The following is a 12,874-nucleotide window of genomic DNA, read 5'->3' on the forward strand; positions in this document are numbered from 1 at the left end:
TATTATTACAGTATGGAGCAATTAGGGAGTGATTAAAACAGAGTAAATGTAGCAGGGAACCATTCTTTCACCAACAACGAGCATTTAGTAGAACTAAAATTTCGTAATAAATGGGTAAATTGAACTTTACGACCTATTTTAAGCATGCTTTATCATTCACCATTTTCAATTTCTCATCATAAAAATTGTATGCCTAAATTAATCAAATGAAATTTGAAATTTGTATGTTGTTTCTTAACTTTTTATATTATAATATGAGACTATTTAATTCAACTTTAGTTAATTAAGGTTTTGTTTAGAAACTGCTTTTAATATAGCTTTTAGTATTTTGACTTTTATCAACGGTAGTATTGTATTTATATTAGTATTTAGAAATTGAGTGAGTAGTTTTTAAAAAGTTATCCCTCTTAATTTTTAGAGGCTGAAGAAACATTTTAATTAAAGTCAATGAGATAATACTCTTATTTTAATATTTAACGATTAATCCAATAATTATTTTTATTGAATATTTTTACTTTAAATTACTATATAAATAGCTAACTATTGACAATTAATATCTAATAACTAACGATTAATAAAATAGCTGATAGCTACTAAAATAGCTAATAACTACTATAACATCTAATATTTCCCAACATGGCCTAAATTTTGAGATTATAATATGTAAATTATAAATTATTCCATTGAACTATTAGTTTCTAGATGAAATGCAAAAGAATAATACAAGGATCTGTCGTTTTCTTGAAAGATACTTGGTTATCATCTCCCTGCTACTTCTATTATTTTATCTTTTCTATGAGATACTCGGAAAGGACACAGGTTCCTATTCCTTTCTCTCCATCTATGTGTCAGACACCCTGAAGGTTCCAATACCCTTTTTATAATCTCTCTGTATTTGGGACTTGCATTTAGCATAGAGCCAAGATCAGATATATTCAAAGGAAACTGCTAACATCATCTGAAGGAAAATTGGTAGCCTTTCTGCAATAACAGATTGAAATGGAGTCAAATTGAGATAACGTGCCAGCGATTAAAATTGATAACAGATTAAAATGCCTGCGAGTAAAGTCCCACCAAGTGATTAAACTAAAATAATTATAAAACATGCATTAATATTATATGTATGGAAAGAAAATTATGGGAGGTAAGGCAGAAAACTTGCACCCAAAATGGTAAAAAAGAAAAAAAGGAAAATACAAAAAAATATATGTAATTTCACACTTTAACGTATGAAAGATTGTAATTTAATTTTTATCAATTTGGTAATATAATCCAAACCATTACGGTACCATGTGTTCTGCAATACAAACGTTACGTAAACATTACGTCAATATCACATGTTCTGTCACCAATCATTCCTTATACTTGTAAGAAATTTAATTTATTTTTGACAGATTCAAATATCGCTAACTCCGTATCTGATGGGGTGTTTTTGTTTTTTAAGTGTATTTGGAAAACTATAGAGTTAGTTAAACTTCATAACCTACATATTTATTTTTGATACGTTAAACCCATATATTAATTTTCATCTCATTCACCATGTGATTTCCATCATAAAAATTGCATGCCTTGCTTATAACGTGTACGTGTGAATTATCACCATTTTCAGTTTCTAATCATAAAAATCGCATGCCTAAAACTAGGCGAGAATATTTATGTTACTTTACCCATTATATTATACACATATAGGAGAAGAGAAAAGTCAAAAGATAGTTTTGTGTCAATTCTCATTCCAAACAAGAATTTGGTAACATTCATCTGCCGGCCATGTCTTGAATTCACAGCTACCCTTGTAAATTTTGTTAACTACTATGGCTACCGCTTGGTAGCAGGGAGCAGTGATCCCTTCCAAGACAAGTAATTGTAGTTAAGGAATGAAAGGAAACTTTTTGGTCAACTTCCACCATCATTACTTATTACCATCCTCATTTTCTCTCCCTCGCCATTTTCTTTTCTTGATTAAATAGAAGCATGAGTGATAACATTTTAAAAATAATAATAAGATTTGCCCCATGGGATTGGTTGAGTTGGTAGAAAAAGTTCATCCAACCTGGGAGGTTTCAGGGTTGAATTTCACAATGTTTATTTATTATTTTTTTTTGTTAGAAAGTGTATCATAGCTGTTACCAACCAAACTAATTACTCCTTAGGCCCCCACAATAGTCTGAAAACCACAGAAGTTAGATAGCGAGTAGTAAGATCCGGGGTCAAATGATACACTTACAGCCTCCAAACTCGAACCTGGGATCTCTCCCAACCCATCTTATTATTAACCACTAGGCCAATGAATCATTGGTCACAATTAGCATGTTGATGATGATGTGATGGTATATCTACATTAATTGACAAAATTCATAAGTATTCTAAGCTTTAACCTTAATATATGTGTAGCAGGCTACTTTCATATGTGTGTAGGTATGCAATGTAACAACCAAAAAAAAAAAAAAAAAAAGAGGTGACTTTTCATGTGGCAGTGGAACTCAGCTCCACTGTCAGAAAAAAAAAATTAATTTTTTCAAAATAAAAATCTAGAGGAGGCCCCCCCCCCCCCAATCAATGTCTCTCCTCTCCTCTCCTCTCCTCCCCTCTCTTCTTCTTTTTCCCTTCTCCGGTGACTGGCTGGTGACCTTCCAAGCGGCTCCACACTCACCGGCGACGTCACCAGTGGTGGCAGCAGCCCAGAATCCGGTCAACAGTAGAAAGAGAAAGAAAAAAAAATGGGTCTCAAACTTTGAATGCTCGTATCCGGCGATTCCGACGTTCGCGTGGAGTGATTCCAGCGGCTATGGACTCCTAAGAGAGAGCTCTTTCAGATGAGACCAGCCTCGCCGGATTTGGTGGCCGTTTTCGGTGCCAGCGAGGAGAGAGAAAATCATTTTTTTTTTTTACTTTCTGACGAGATTTCTGACAATCCGATCTTTGGATCGACGATCGAAGACCACCCATGGACTCAAGAGAAGGAGAGGAACATTTTGGTGTAACCAGTTCTGACAAATGTTGCCGGTGACAGACGGCCGGCCACCGTGCGTGGTGGTTCCGGCGGTGGCTCCGGCGAGCTTTGGAGATTATTCAACTTCCAGAGATTTCCTCATAAATTTTTGAAATTTTTGAGACATAGAGAAGCTTTAGGTAAGATTATTTTCATTATTTCTCAGTCTGTATTACTTAAATGTAATATTTCTTAAACAGAAAAAATTGGAGAAAAATTCTAAGAAAAATATATGATGAAAGTAAAATTATTTGGAGATGTTTTATGATATTTATTGAATTTTTAAGTGATTGTGGAATATTTTGAAAAATATATGTGGGTTTTAGTTAGATTTTTAGCATCTCAGCATATAAGATCATTTGGATTTATGGTATTTAAATTTTATATAATTGGTTGAAACTTGATGATGGAGGTTTAAATATATGAATATTGAATTGGGTTGAATTAAGAATATGTTAGCTGTTAGAAACTTATGGAATTGAGTAATATTCATGAATAAAATATTCGTGGGTGATTAAAAAATTACAATTCCTTTTGCGATAACTTTATAATTATATTAAGGACCGCAGGACAAAATTTAGAATTTTTAGAACTTGTTTGAGTGGATTTTTATAAAATATCAATTAGAGGGATTAAAGCGTAATTTTTCAAGTTTATGAATATTGTCTGATTTGGAGGGCCTAGGAGCGGCCATATGATTTTGATGAGATGTGATTGTGGAAATTGAGAATTTAGAAGTGTTATTTGAATCTTTTTGCAGGTTGGGTAAGTCCTAGGTATAGGGGAAACTTTGCCAAATTTTCGGTATAAATTAGGATTGCCTCTTTAGATTTATTTGTAATTGAATTAGCACTAAAAATTCACAATAAAATTATGTAGGTGATCATGGTCAACCATCTTCCTTCACCCAACCTCTATATTCATTTCTGGTGTACTGTGAGTAAAATATTAATTTTAATTATAATTTTAATATTATTATATGTTCAAGCATGCCTATGCATTACTTATAAATATGTATCTATGTAGTTAAACAGTTGGCACGTTTTATAATGCACTCTTAATTGATAAAGTGCCATGATTGTTGTTTATGGCAATTTGGAGTAGTGTGCGTGCGTTGGTGTGCGTGTGATGTGAGGTATCGGATATGAATAGGACGGGTAGACGCGGCTTGAGAGATACTCGCTGGGACCCGATCCTTTATGGATAAGTCGGGGTAGCCACGGCTTGAGAGACACTCACTGACCCCCCGCATTTGGTTTATTAAGTGAAAGTTCGGTTTGAGAGACACTCATTGACAGAGGTTGGATTAAGAGAGCTGTGTAGGGGATCAGCTCCCATATACATACTGTTTGAACATTATATAGGTGTGTGAGTGCTCCAAATTACTTTTTTGCTGTTATGATGTGATTTGTATGAAAATTTATGATGGTATTGCATTCCACTCTTTAGAATGCATTAGCTTTAGATAGCTATAGAAATTGTATTTAAAATTGGTATTTTACTCTCTGAATCGAACGCTCACTCATGTTCACCCTATTTTTCCAGGCTACAAGAGTAGACCTTTTTCAGAATAACCTACTTCTTTTCTCGCTGGTTATCAATAATTACTTAATTGTATTATTATTCTATAAATTTGTAATTTCGAACTCCACATTTACTAGCAGTAACATTAATCTTGTCAGGAACTATATGAGTTTAAGTTTTTGTATTAATAAATGAAAATTTTTTATGATTTTTAATAGTTTGTAAATGAGGTAACAGGGATGAGCTGAACTCCCCTAATTTTAGTTTCTGATAATTTTTGGGTTAAGATAGCTTGAAATAAAATTATAATAATTAAATTTAAATTATTTTATATGCATTTTGAGCCTAAATTGTGGGTCAGGTAATGGGTTGGGAAACAGTAAGCTTACTACGAGTCTCCGGAACTTTATACCGGCCTAAGTCCTAGCGCCGATCCGGTCCATAGGTTGGGTCGTGATATGCAAGGTCTAATATTTCTTGATGGGTGTGTTTTTTAATTAAAAATAAGATATAATAGGGTATTTTTAAATAGAAATTTTCTTACTTATACTACGGTGGACAAATACTCAATTAATAGAAAATTATATATATAAATTTTGGTAAGGAACTCACTATAATTTTAATTAAAATGGCAATTGATAATTACCTCAATGTATACACCCGGATATAGAAAAGAATTACTCAGATATATGCGTGTGTTGATTGTATAGGTGAGGTAAGCTCCATGGTGAAAGCCGTTTGACTAACTTATTATGGGCAGATGGCTAGGTATCATCGAGAAATCGACCAGACAAGACAAAAAGACAGCCAATTCCATTGTGTCTAAGTTTAGCATCCAACAATTAAACGTTCTTCTCATATCTGTCAATCTAATATACACCATTTGCCCATCTTTTTCCTTCACTTCTCTCTATCTTCCTTTTGCTTCCATCCCAAAACACCTCTTTCTCCCTCTCTCGGGGTCATTGAGAGAGATAATCACTACATCTATCAACCAATGGCTGCTTCTCAATCTGATCAAAATCACCAACTCAAGAAAGAATCCGGCCAAGCCTCCTCCGATGGCAACGACCATTCTCCAGCCGAAAATTCTCCGGCAACGGGTTATCCTCCGACGATGGGTTACCATCCTTCCATGGGCTATCCACTGGGGCAATCTGGTTATCCTCCTCCTGGCTATAACAATGGATACAACAATCATTACCTATATGCACAAGCACCGCCGGCCGGCTATTACAACCCTGATATGTATCAGCCACAACCAGGATACAGAGCGTCCGGTTTCGTCCGCGGGATCGTTGGCGGCTTAGTTTTCTTTATTATCTTTATTTGCATATCTACCATCATCATCTGGCTAATCTTGCGACCAGCAATTCCCATTTTCCACGTTGACACCTTCACCGTGTCCAACTTCAACGCCAGCTCTTCTAGCTTCGAAGCTAACTGGGATGCTAACATCACAGTCAAGAACCCTAACACCAAACTCAAAGCATATTTTGATCAGGTAGAGGTAAACGTGTACTACGAAGATAACCTACTTGCCAAGTCTTTTGCCAATCCCTTTCAATTGGAAACCAAACAAGACACTGTGATGCAAGCGAAGTTAGCATCCGATAACTCAGATCACAGCCAGACCGGTGTGGGGAGCCGGGTGGTGGAGAGGATGACAGAGGATAGGAACAGCAGCAACCGGAAGCTGAGTTTTAACCTGAGGGTTGCGCTTTGGACTACCTTTAAGTCAGGTACATGGTGGGCAAGGCACATCAATGTAAGAGTTTATTGTGAGAATTTGGAGGTTGGTTTCGTGGGTAATACAAGTGATGGAAAATTAAGCAATGATAAGACTAGTGACTGCTTAGTTTTTGCTTAATTAGCTTAATTTTTTAATTAATATATAATTATATGTCCACACATTTATACCTTTTGCCAATTCTTCATCGAGATATTTTATGTCTTGTGGGGTTGTAATTTTGAAATCCTAAATTGCTTAATGCCATGTAAAGATTGATGCAGCACCAACTAGGTAGTTTTTATGGACCAAATACCGTGGAGTTTGGCGGGTGATCCAATAAATTAGTGGCCTTGACATAAAATTAGATCGGTTGTATTATCACATCGGATAAAAAAGTTGACAAAAAAATCTAAATAATCTAATGATTGAATCAGTGGCTCATTGACTCAATCTACTTAAAATTTAGACTAATAAATTATCAACTTTGTTTCCATAAATTAGGTTTAACCATTATCAGGTCCATTTTTGAGTTAATTTTTTTTAGAAAAGTATTTTGAGATTTGATATATAAAATCTGCTAGTTTAAGACTTCTTTAGCATAAATTAATGACTTAGGTTATCCATCTGAGCCAATAACATATGTTTTAATAAATGGCTGAATGTAAGCATTATGCTGGATCAATTCAGTCCCTGAGTAGTAGAAAATCTGATTCATACACATCTTCTTGTGAGAACATCATATAGAGTTGCACAAGAAGAAGTACCGGAGGTGGTGGAGCGAAAAACCTTTTCTCTTTCTCCCTTCTTTTCTCAAGATTTGTAAGGCAAGTTCACATATTGACAAAAGATTTTTCCTTTGAACATCTTTATAAATACCAATTCAGCATTTAAAAATTCTTTAAAATATCAATATAATATTTAAAAATTTAAAGTAAGATATTTTTTAGTTATTATTTTTCTATTTATAATAATATAAGAAATTTATTAAAATGATATGTTTATTTTTTATTTTTAATAGATAATTAATATTTTATAAATATTAAAAAGGTAATTGTTCAATTATAACATTATTTTAATTTATATATTAATTATAAATGTTAAAAATAAAAATATTTAAAATTGAAATATTTTTAATATTTTTTAAAAATTTTAATAATATTATTAAGATATATATACATAATTTAATAAGTATTGAAATATTAATTAAAAAAAATAAAATTTAATAAATTAAAATTATTTAATTATACTAATAAATATAATATTTAATAATATATATTTAATTAATATTTCAATAATGCACAAATTCAACGGTTGACCTATTAGTTAAGTGGGTGATTCGTTGATTCAGTCCGTCAGCAAATCTCCGGGCGGGTTTAATAACTTTGGTGAGGGGTGGCCGAACCGCCGATTACAGTTCCTGAACAGTCGGTTCAGGTTCAATGAAATTATGAACCTGAATCAAATCATCATGGGACGATTTGGAAGACGGTTCTTGAACCGCCAGTTCCGGTTCAAGCCCCGGTTTAAAACGGTTTAAAGGACGGTTCGAAAAATGACAGTTCAAGACGGTTTGAAAGCGGTTTAAGAGCAACTTAAAGGAAAAAAGTAGAGGAAAATTTTATTGATTTATAATTTAAGTTATATTTGTAAAAAATATTTTAATTTTTCTTAAAAATCTTTCAATCAAAATAAAATAACTTATTTTTAAGAAAAATTTAATAAGCAAAGACTTGACTTATTAAAAAATTAGAGATAAAATTAATTAAAAAAAATTAGAAAAATGTGCATGAACTTAATTTTGCCTATATATTCTTTTACGATTTAGAGTAATTAAAAATTTCAGTTATAAGTTGAGAAAAAGGAGATTAAGGTAGTTTGATAATGTGAAGTATAGACATAGGAAAGCTCCAATTAGACAAGTATAGCATATTGGGTTGAGGATAGAAAGAAAATAATAGGTAGACCTAAACTGACTTGGAGGATAATAGTACAACATGACTTAGAAGCATTACACATTTCCGAGAATTTAACCCAAAATCGTTTAGAGTGGATAAAGAGAATCCATATAGTCGATCCCAATAAATTTTTGAGATAAAAGCTTAGTTGAATTGAGTTAAATTGAGTATTACTTGCCATTTTTAAAAAAATTATATGATAATTGATAATTAAAAAAACATAAAAGAAAAAAAATCAAAATAGAGGGTATTGAAAATTTTATCGAAGATATAAAATAATAACAGAGTAATTGAGATAGTATTAAAAATTTCAGTGAGCATAAAAATAATAAAGTAGGGGAATTGTGAAAGTACTGAGAATTAAAAGGAGTGTAGAAAATAATTATTTAGAAAAATTGAGAGAAATTGAAAGAGTATTAAGAATTAAAGAGTATTAAGAATTAAAGAGAGTGTAGAGAATAATTGTGTAGAAAATTATATATATATATAAATTAGGAGTAAAGTGAAGTATTTATTGAATTTTTTTGTATTTAAATCACCAGTTTGGAACTGCCGGTTCAATCCGGTTCGGAACTGTAGGTTCACGATTTTTAAAAATTATGAGTCTGAACCAAACCGTAGAAGGACGGTTTCAGTCTGGTTTGAAGCCGATTCCTGTTTTGACCGGTTTCAGTCCGGCTTTGACCGTTTCTGTCCGGTTTTGACCGAACCGGTTCCGGTTCGGTTCCGGTTCGAAACCGAACCGCGGCCACCCCTTGGTCACTTCTCATCACTTTCTCTCTTAACTGTCACAATGGCTTCATCCAGAGAACCACAGCACAATAAGACGGTCACTGGTAACCCGGCCTTCCCGAACCACATTGCCACCGGCTACCCAGCTGCTGCCGCTTCCACTACCACCACTAACGATGCGTACGCCTATTCATTCCGCCAGCCACCAACAACATCCTACGTCTACCGCCCTGTGGGATCCACCTCCTATAACTACCCCATTAGGCCCACCCTTCTCCACCGTGTATACTTTTCCTCCATCGTCGCCTTAAAAATTATGGCCCTTTCTCTTCTTCACTGCTATCTCGTCTTCAAACCCCGCCCCCCTGAGTTACGTGTCGACTCGGCCTTCGTTTCTCGGCTTAATTTAACTCAATCCGAGTTAACGGCCACTTGGATTTTCGATCTCGTCGTAAACAATCCCAACCACGAGCTCGTTATCAACTACGACCGCCTCCAGGCCTCGGTTTTATATGGTGACGGGTTAGGACTCGCCACGACTCAGTTGCCCCCGTTTTTTCAAGACAGTAACAATGAGTCGACAATTAAATTCCAACTCGCCGGGGTGAGCTAGTATGTGGGTGAGTATGTGGCCGAGGAGATTGCAAAGGAAAGCAATCGTGGCTCAGTGGATTTTGTGCTTAGAATTTTTGCTTGGGTTCGCTGTAGGTCCTATTTCTGGAGAATAAGAGAGCATATGTTGCTGGTTGATTGCAATCCGGTTCGAATTGTGTATTCGGGGACTTCCATTGGCCAATCGAAGAACTGCAAGGTTTACATTTGGAGTAGTTAGTTTCAGACTTGCCTCATGCATTATTATTTCTTTGATTTTATAAAGGAATTAAAAGAAAATATTAAGATTATAATATGTTATGAAATTTGTTTGAATTTTGCGTTGCTTTGTACAGCTAATTTGGGTTAGGACATAGAATATAATGTGCCAATGCCATTGATGACTTGGAATATAGTTTGGATTCTTCTTGTTGGAGTAATATATTTGATGGCCTTGATGATTTCCTACAAGCATATAATTCAAGTGTTTTGGGTGTACATGCAATCCAACCATTGTCAGCAATACAATTCTTTTGGCTTTGTTCTAATTAAGATTATGCCTATGTATATATAGCTATCAATCGCAAATGCCCATTTTCTAGGAAGCTATTTCCAGAGTAGTGGCATTTGCTGGGAAATTATTTATTAGTGAATTGCACTTTTTGTGTTTGGTTTACAGACCTTGGTAGCAAGGGAACCGGTTGCACATTTTAGTGTTTCCATTGTGCTCTTGTTGTAAGGGTTGATATCTTTAATGGTCTCAATAAATTCCTCAGAAGCATAGAATTTAAGGTGTTTTGGTTTACAAAAAATTATTTAGTTTGAAATATTTGGGACCAAAGTGTATTTTGAGGCAAACTTTAGGGGATTTTGTAAGGAACCAGTCCAATTTGTTTAAAATCAGGTCCTGAATGTTAAACATTTAATTATAAATGAATGAACAATAACAATATAGAGTAAGAGGATGAATGGATTGCATACAAAAGAAGTGGTTGGTAAAAAGGGATAGAGATGTTTACAATAAGATATATTTTATTTTGTTTTTATGTTATTTTGATATGCTGATGAAGCATGATGACATGCATTGGCATGTTAAACTTTTTACTCATGAACAGACAGATTAGGAAAAAAATTCTAATGTATAAATTGCCCTTGAACTGGTAGAAAAAGTTTGTAGCACCCCAACCTTTTTTATGACCCCTTGCACTGTTGTATTTTTATTTGTAGTTATTGAACTCTTTAGCTTTTACTTTCATAATGAGCGTGATTTCCGCAGCTCATCAATAAGAAGTAGAACAAGCCTTCAAGCTTAAGTTGAAATAACTAGGTATATAGTTGCACATTCATGTTAATGTTTATTGTTGAGTTGAACAAAGTGTGCCTATTGGTTACAAAAAAAAAAAAAAAAAATTGAAGGGTGCAATAAAAAAAAGATCATAGATGCAATAGTCTTTTTTTAATTAGATTAAGCCATTAAGGGCAAATTTATATATCTGGCCAAAATAAAAATCCAAGGGCTCAATAAGTCAAAATAAAAGTTGAAGGGCTTAAGGTTTTTCCATTGAAGTTCAAGCTCTTTTATATGGATTTTGCCTACTAAATGTTGGTCAAAGTAGATTATTCATTCTAACAGCTCGTTGATGAAGGTGTCAATCAAGGGAGAAGTTACTATTCTTATTTTGGCACTGTTTTATGTTGTTTATAAGTTCTCACTTCATGCTTGATTCTAAGTTTGGTGAGCTGAGGCTCAAAGTGTAATGACATAGTATTTAACCTTATTACTTTCCCTTCAAATGTACGTATTGAGTGCAAAAGACTAGATGCAACTTCATTGTTGATATACATGCCTATGTTAAACATGTAGTGGTTATGAACATGGGATCAAGCCTGGAATCATCAAATTTCTGTTTCCTTTCACTCATCAATGATTATTTGCAGATACTAAAAGCATTTTCCTGGAATCTGCTGAATCAATAGATTTGTATGTTCAGGTGGATGTGAGGTTTTGTATATGTTTGGGGGGATATGTCGAGTTTTCTTCATCACCATCAATAATTTGATTTGTTTTATTACCATCATTTTTAATAATTTTTGCCTTTTTGTCAGCATCTCATGCAATTAACCATTTAGATTCTGCACACCACTCAACTAAGCTTTAGTTCTGAATTCTGAACTAGTTGAGGTTTAGTTGAAGACTTAAGTTATATAAACTTCACATAAATTAAATTTGTCATATCTGAAGTTGTGCTGGTGATATATAAGTTTACTAAATCTTAGTGTTTAATTTATTGCGACTCACCTTTAAGAAAACATTAATGAAGAAAGTAGCACCTATAGTGTGGTGTAAATGTTGCATTTTGACAAGTTTATTTCTCCTTACCTGAGATTTTACTCCTCATTCATTATCACGGAAATGCTTATCAAACTACCATTCAGGCTGGCCTTTCAGTTGGGGCATAAATGGTTCAAAAGGCCATGAAATGCAACAGTATGAAGAATGAACCACCATTTGGTATGTCGGGATGAACACAAGAATAAGCAAATCATCTACTGAAAACGTCCAAGGTGTTGGTCAGTTGGTCATCTATGTAAATAATATTCTCCCCTGGGCAATTTATTTTATTCTCTTAAGGGATGTAGGACGAGCACACCTTCAGCTGGGTTTATTTCTTCCTCTCATGTGCATACTTCTATTTTGAAATTTCTTCATGTGAGAAGTCTTACGTTTGAATCAACCAGCTAGCCATCCAAGTACCGAATTATCTTTTGGATTTAAAATTAAGTGTGATGTTTAATAGATTGTCTTGAGGCATCTATTGTCCATCAAGATGAGTTGATCTTCCTTTCGAAATGTGTTACTCATTTACTGTTGGAGTAAGAGAAATGACACCCCTTTTTTTTGGCTTGGTTTATTCTGTATCAGTATGTGGGTGAGAATCATGTGAAAGATATGCTTGGTGTAATAAGCTTTAACGTTATTAACCTTGACTTCTAAGGATTTTAAGTTTAGTAATGATATTTTCATTGTGGTTACTTTATATAGTTGGCAGATTTAAATTTCATCAAATGCAAGATTGGTGAATTGTTTGGTGCATGTAGGTATGTGGGAGCTGTTTCTGAATAATTTGCATTGGTCTTGCTTTACACTTGACATTGTTGGTTCTTGTGAAAAACCAAAAAGATGTTCATTAATTACAAAGGTTTCTGCAAGATTACCCCCTTTCCTTCTTTTTGCCATTGATTCTTGTTTAGTTTTGATGATATAAGTTGATGCACATATAGGCTAAGATGATAGACTTTGTATTTGTAATACTGTAGCATTTGCTGCAATCGGTTGAATAATTGTTTTTT

General features: G+C 33.9%; 2 protein-coding genes across 2 annotated transcripts; both read left to right on the forward strand.

Moving 5' to 3' along the window:
* Positions 1-5,279: 5,279 nt before the first annotated feature.
* On the forward strand, positions 5,280-6,465 carry LOC110659033 (NDR1/HIN1-like protein 10). Its single transcript, XM_021816856.2, has one exon. It carries the CDS (start codon positions 5,511-5,513, stop codon positions 6,381-6,383), a length of 873 nt encoding a protein of 290 aa, XP_021672548.2. The 5' UTR covers positions 5,280-5,510; the 3' UTR covers positions 6,384-6,465.
* A 2,528-nt stretch (positions 6,466-8,993) lies between these two features.
* LOC110659073 (NDR1/HIN1-like protein 1) lies at positions 8,994-9,682 on the forward strand. Its single transcript, XM_058147779.1, has 2 exons — positions 8,994-9,536; positions 9,641-9,682. Exons 1-2 carry the CDS (start codon positions 8,994-8,996, stop codon positions 9,680-9,682), a joined length of 585 nt encoding a protein of 194 aa, XP_058003762.1.
* Positions 9,683-12,874: the final 3,192 nt, after the last annotated feature.

The sequence above is a fragment of the Hevea brasiliensis genome, chromosome 5 (genome assembly GCF_030052815.1).
Source record: "Hevea brasiliensis isolate MT/VB/25A 57/8 chromosome 5, ASM3005281v1, whole genome shotgun sequence".
NCBI classification, from domain to species: Eukaryota; Viridiplantae; Streptophyta; class Magnoliopsida; order Malpighiales; family Euphorbiaceae; genus Hevea; species Hevea brasiliensis.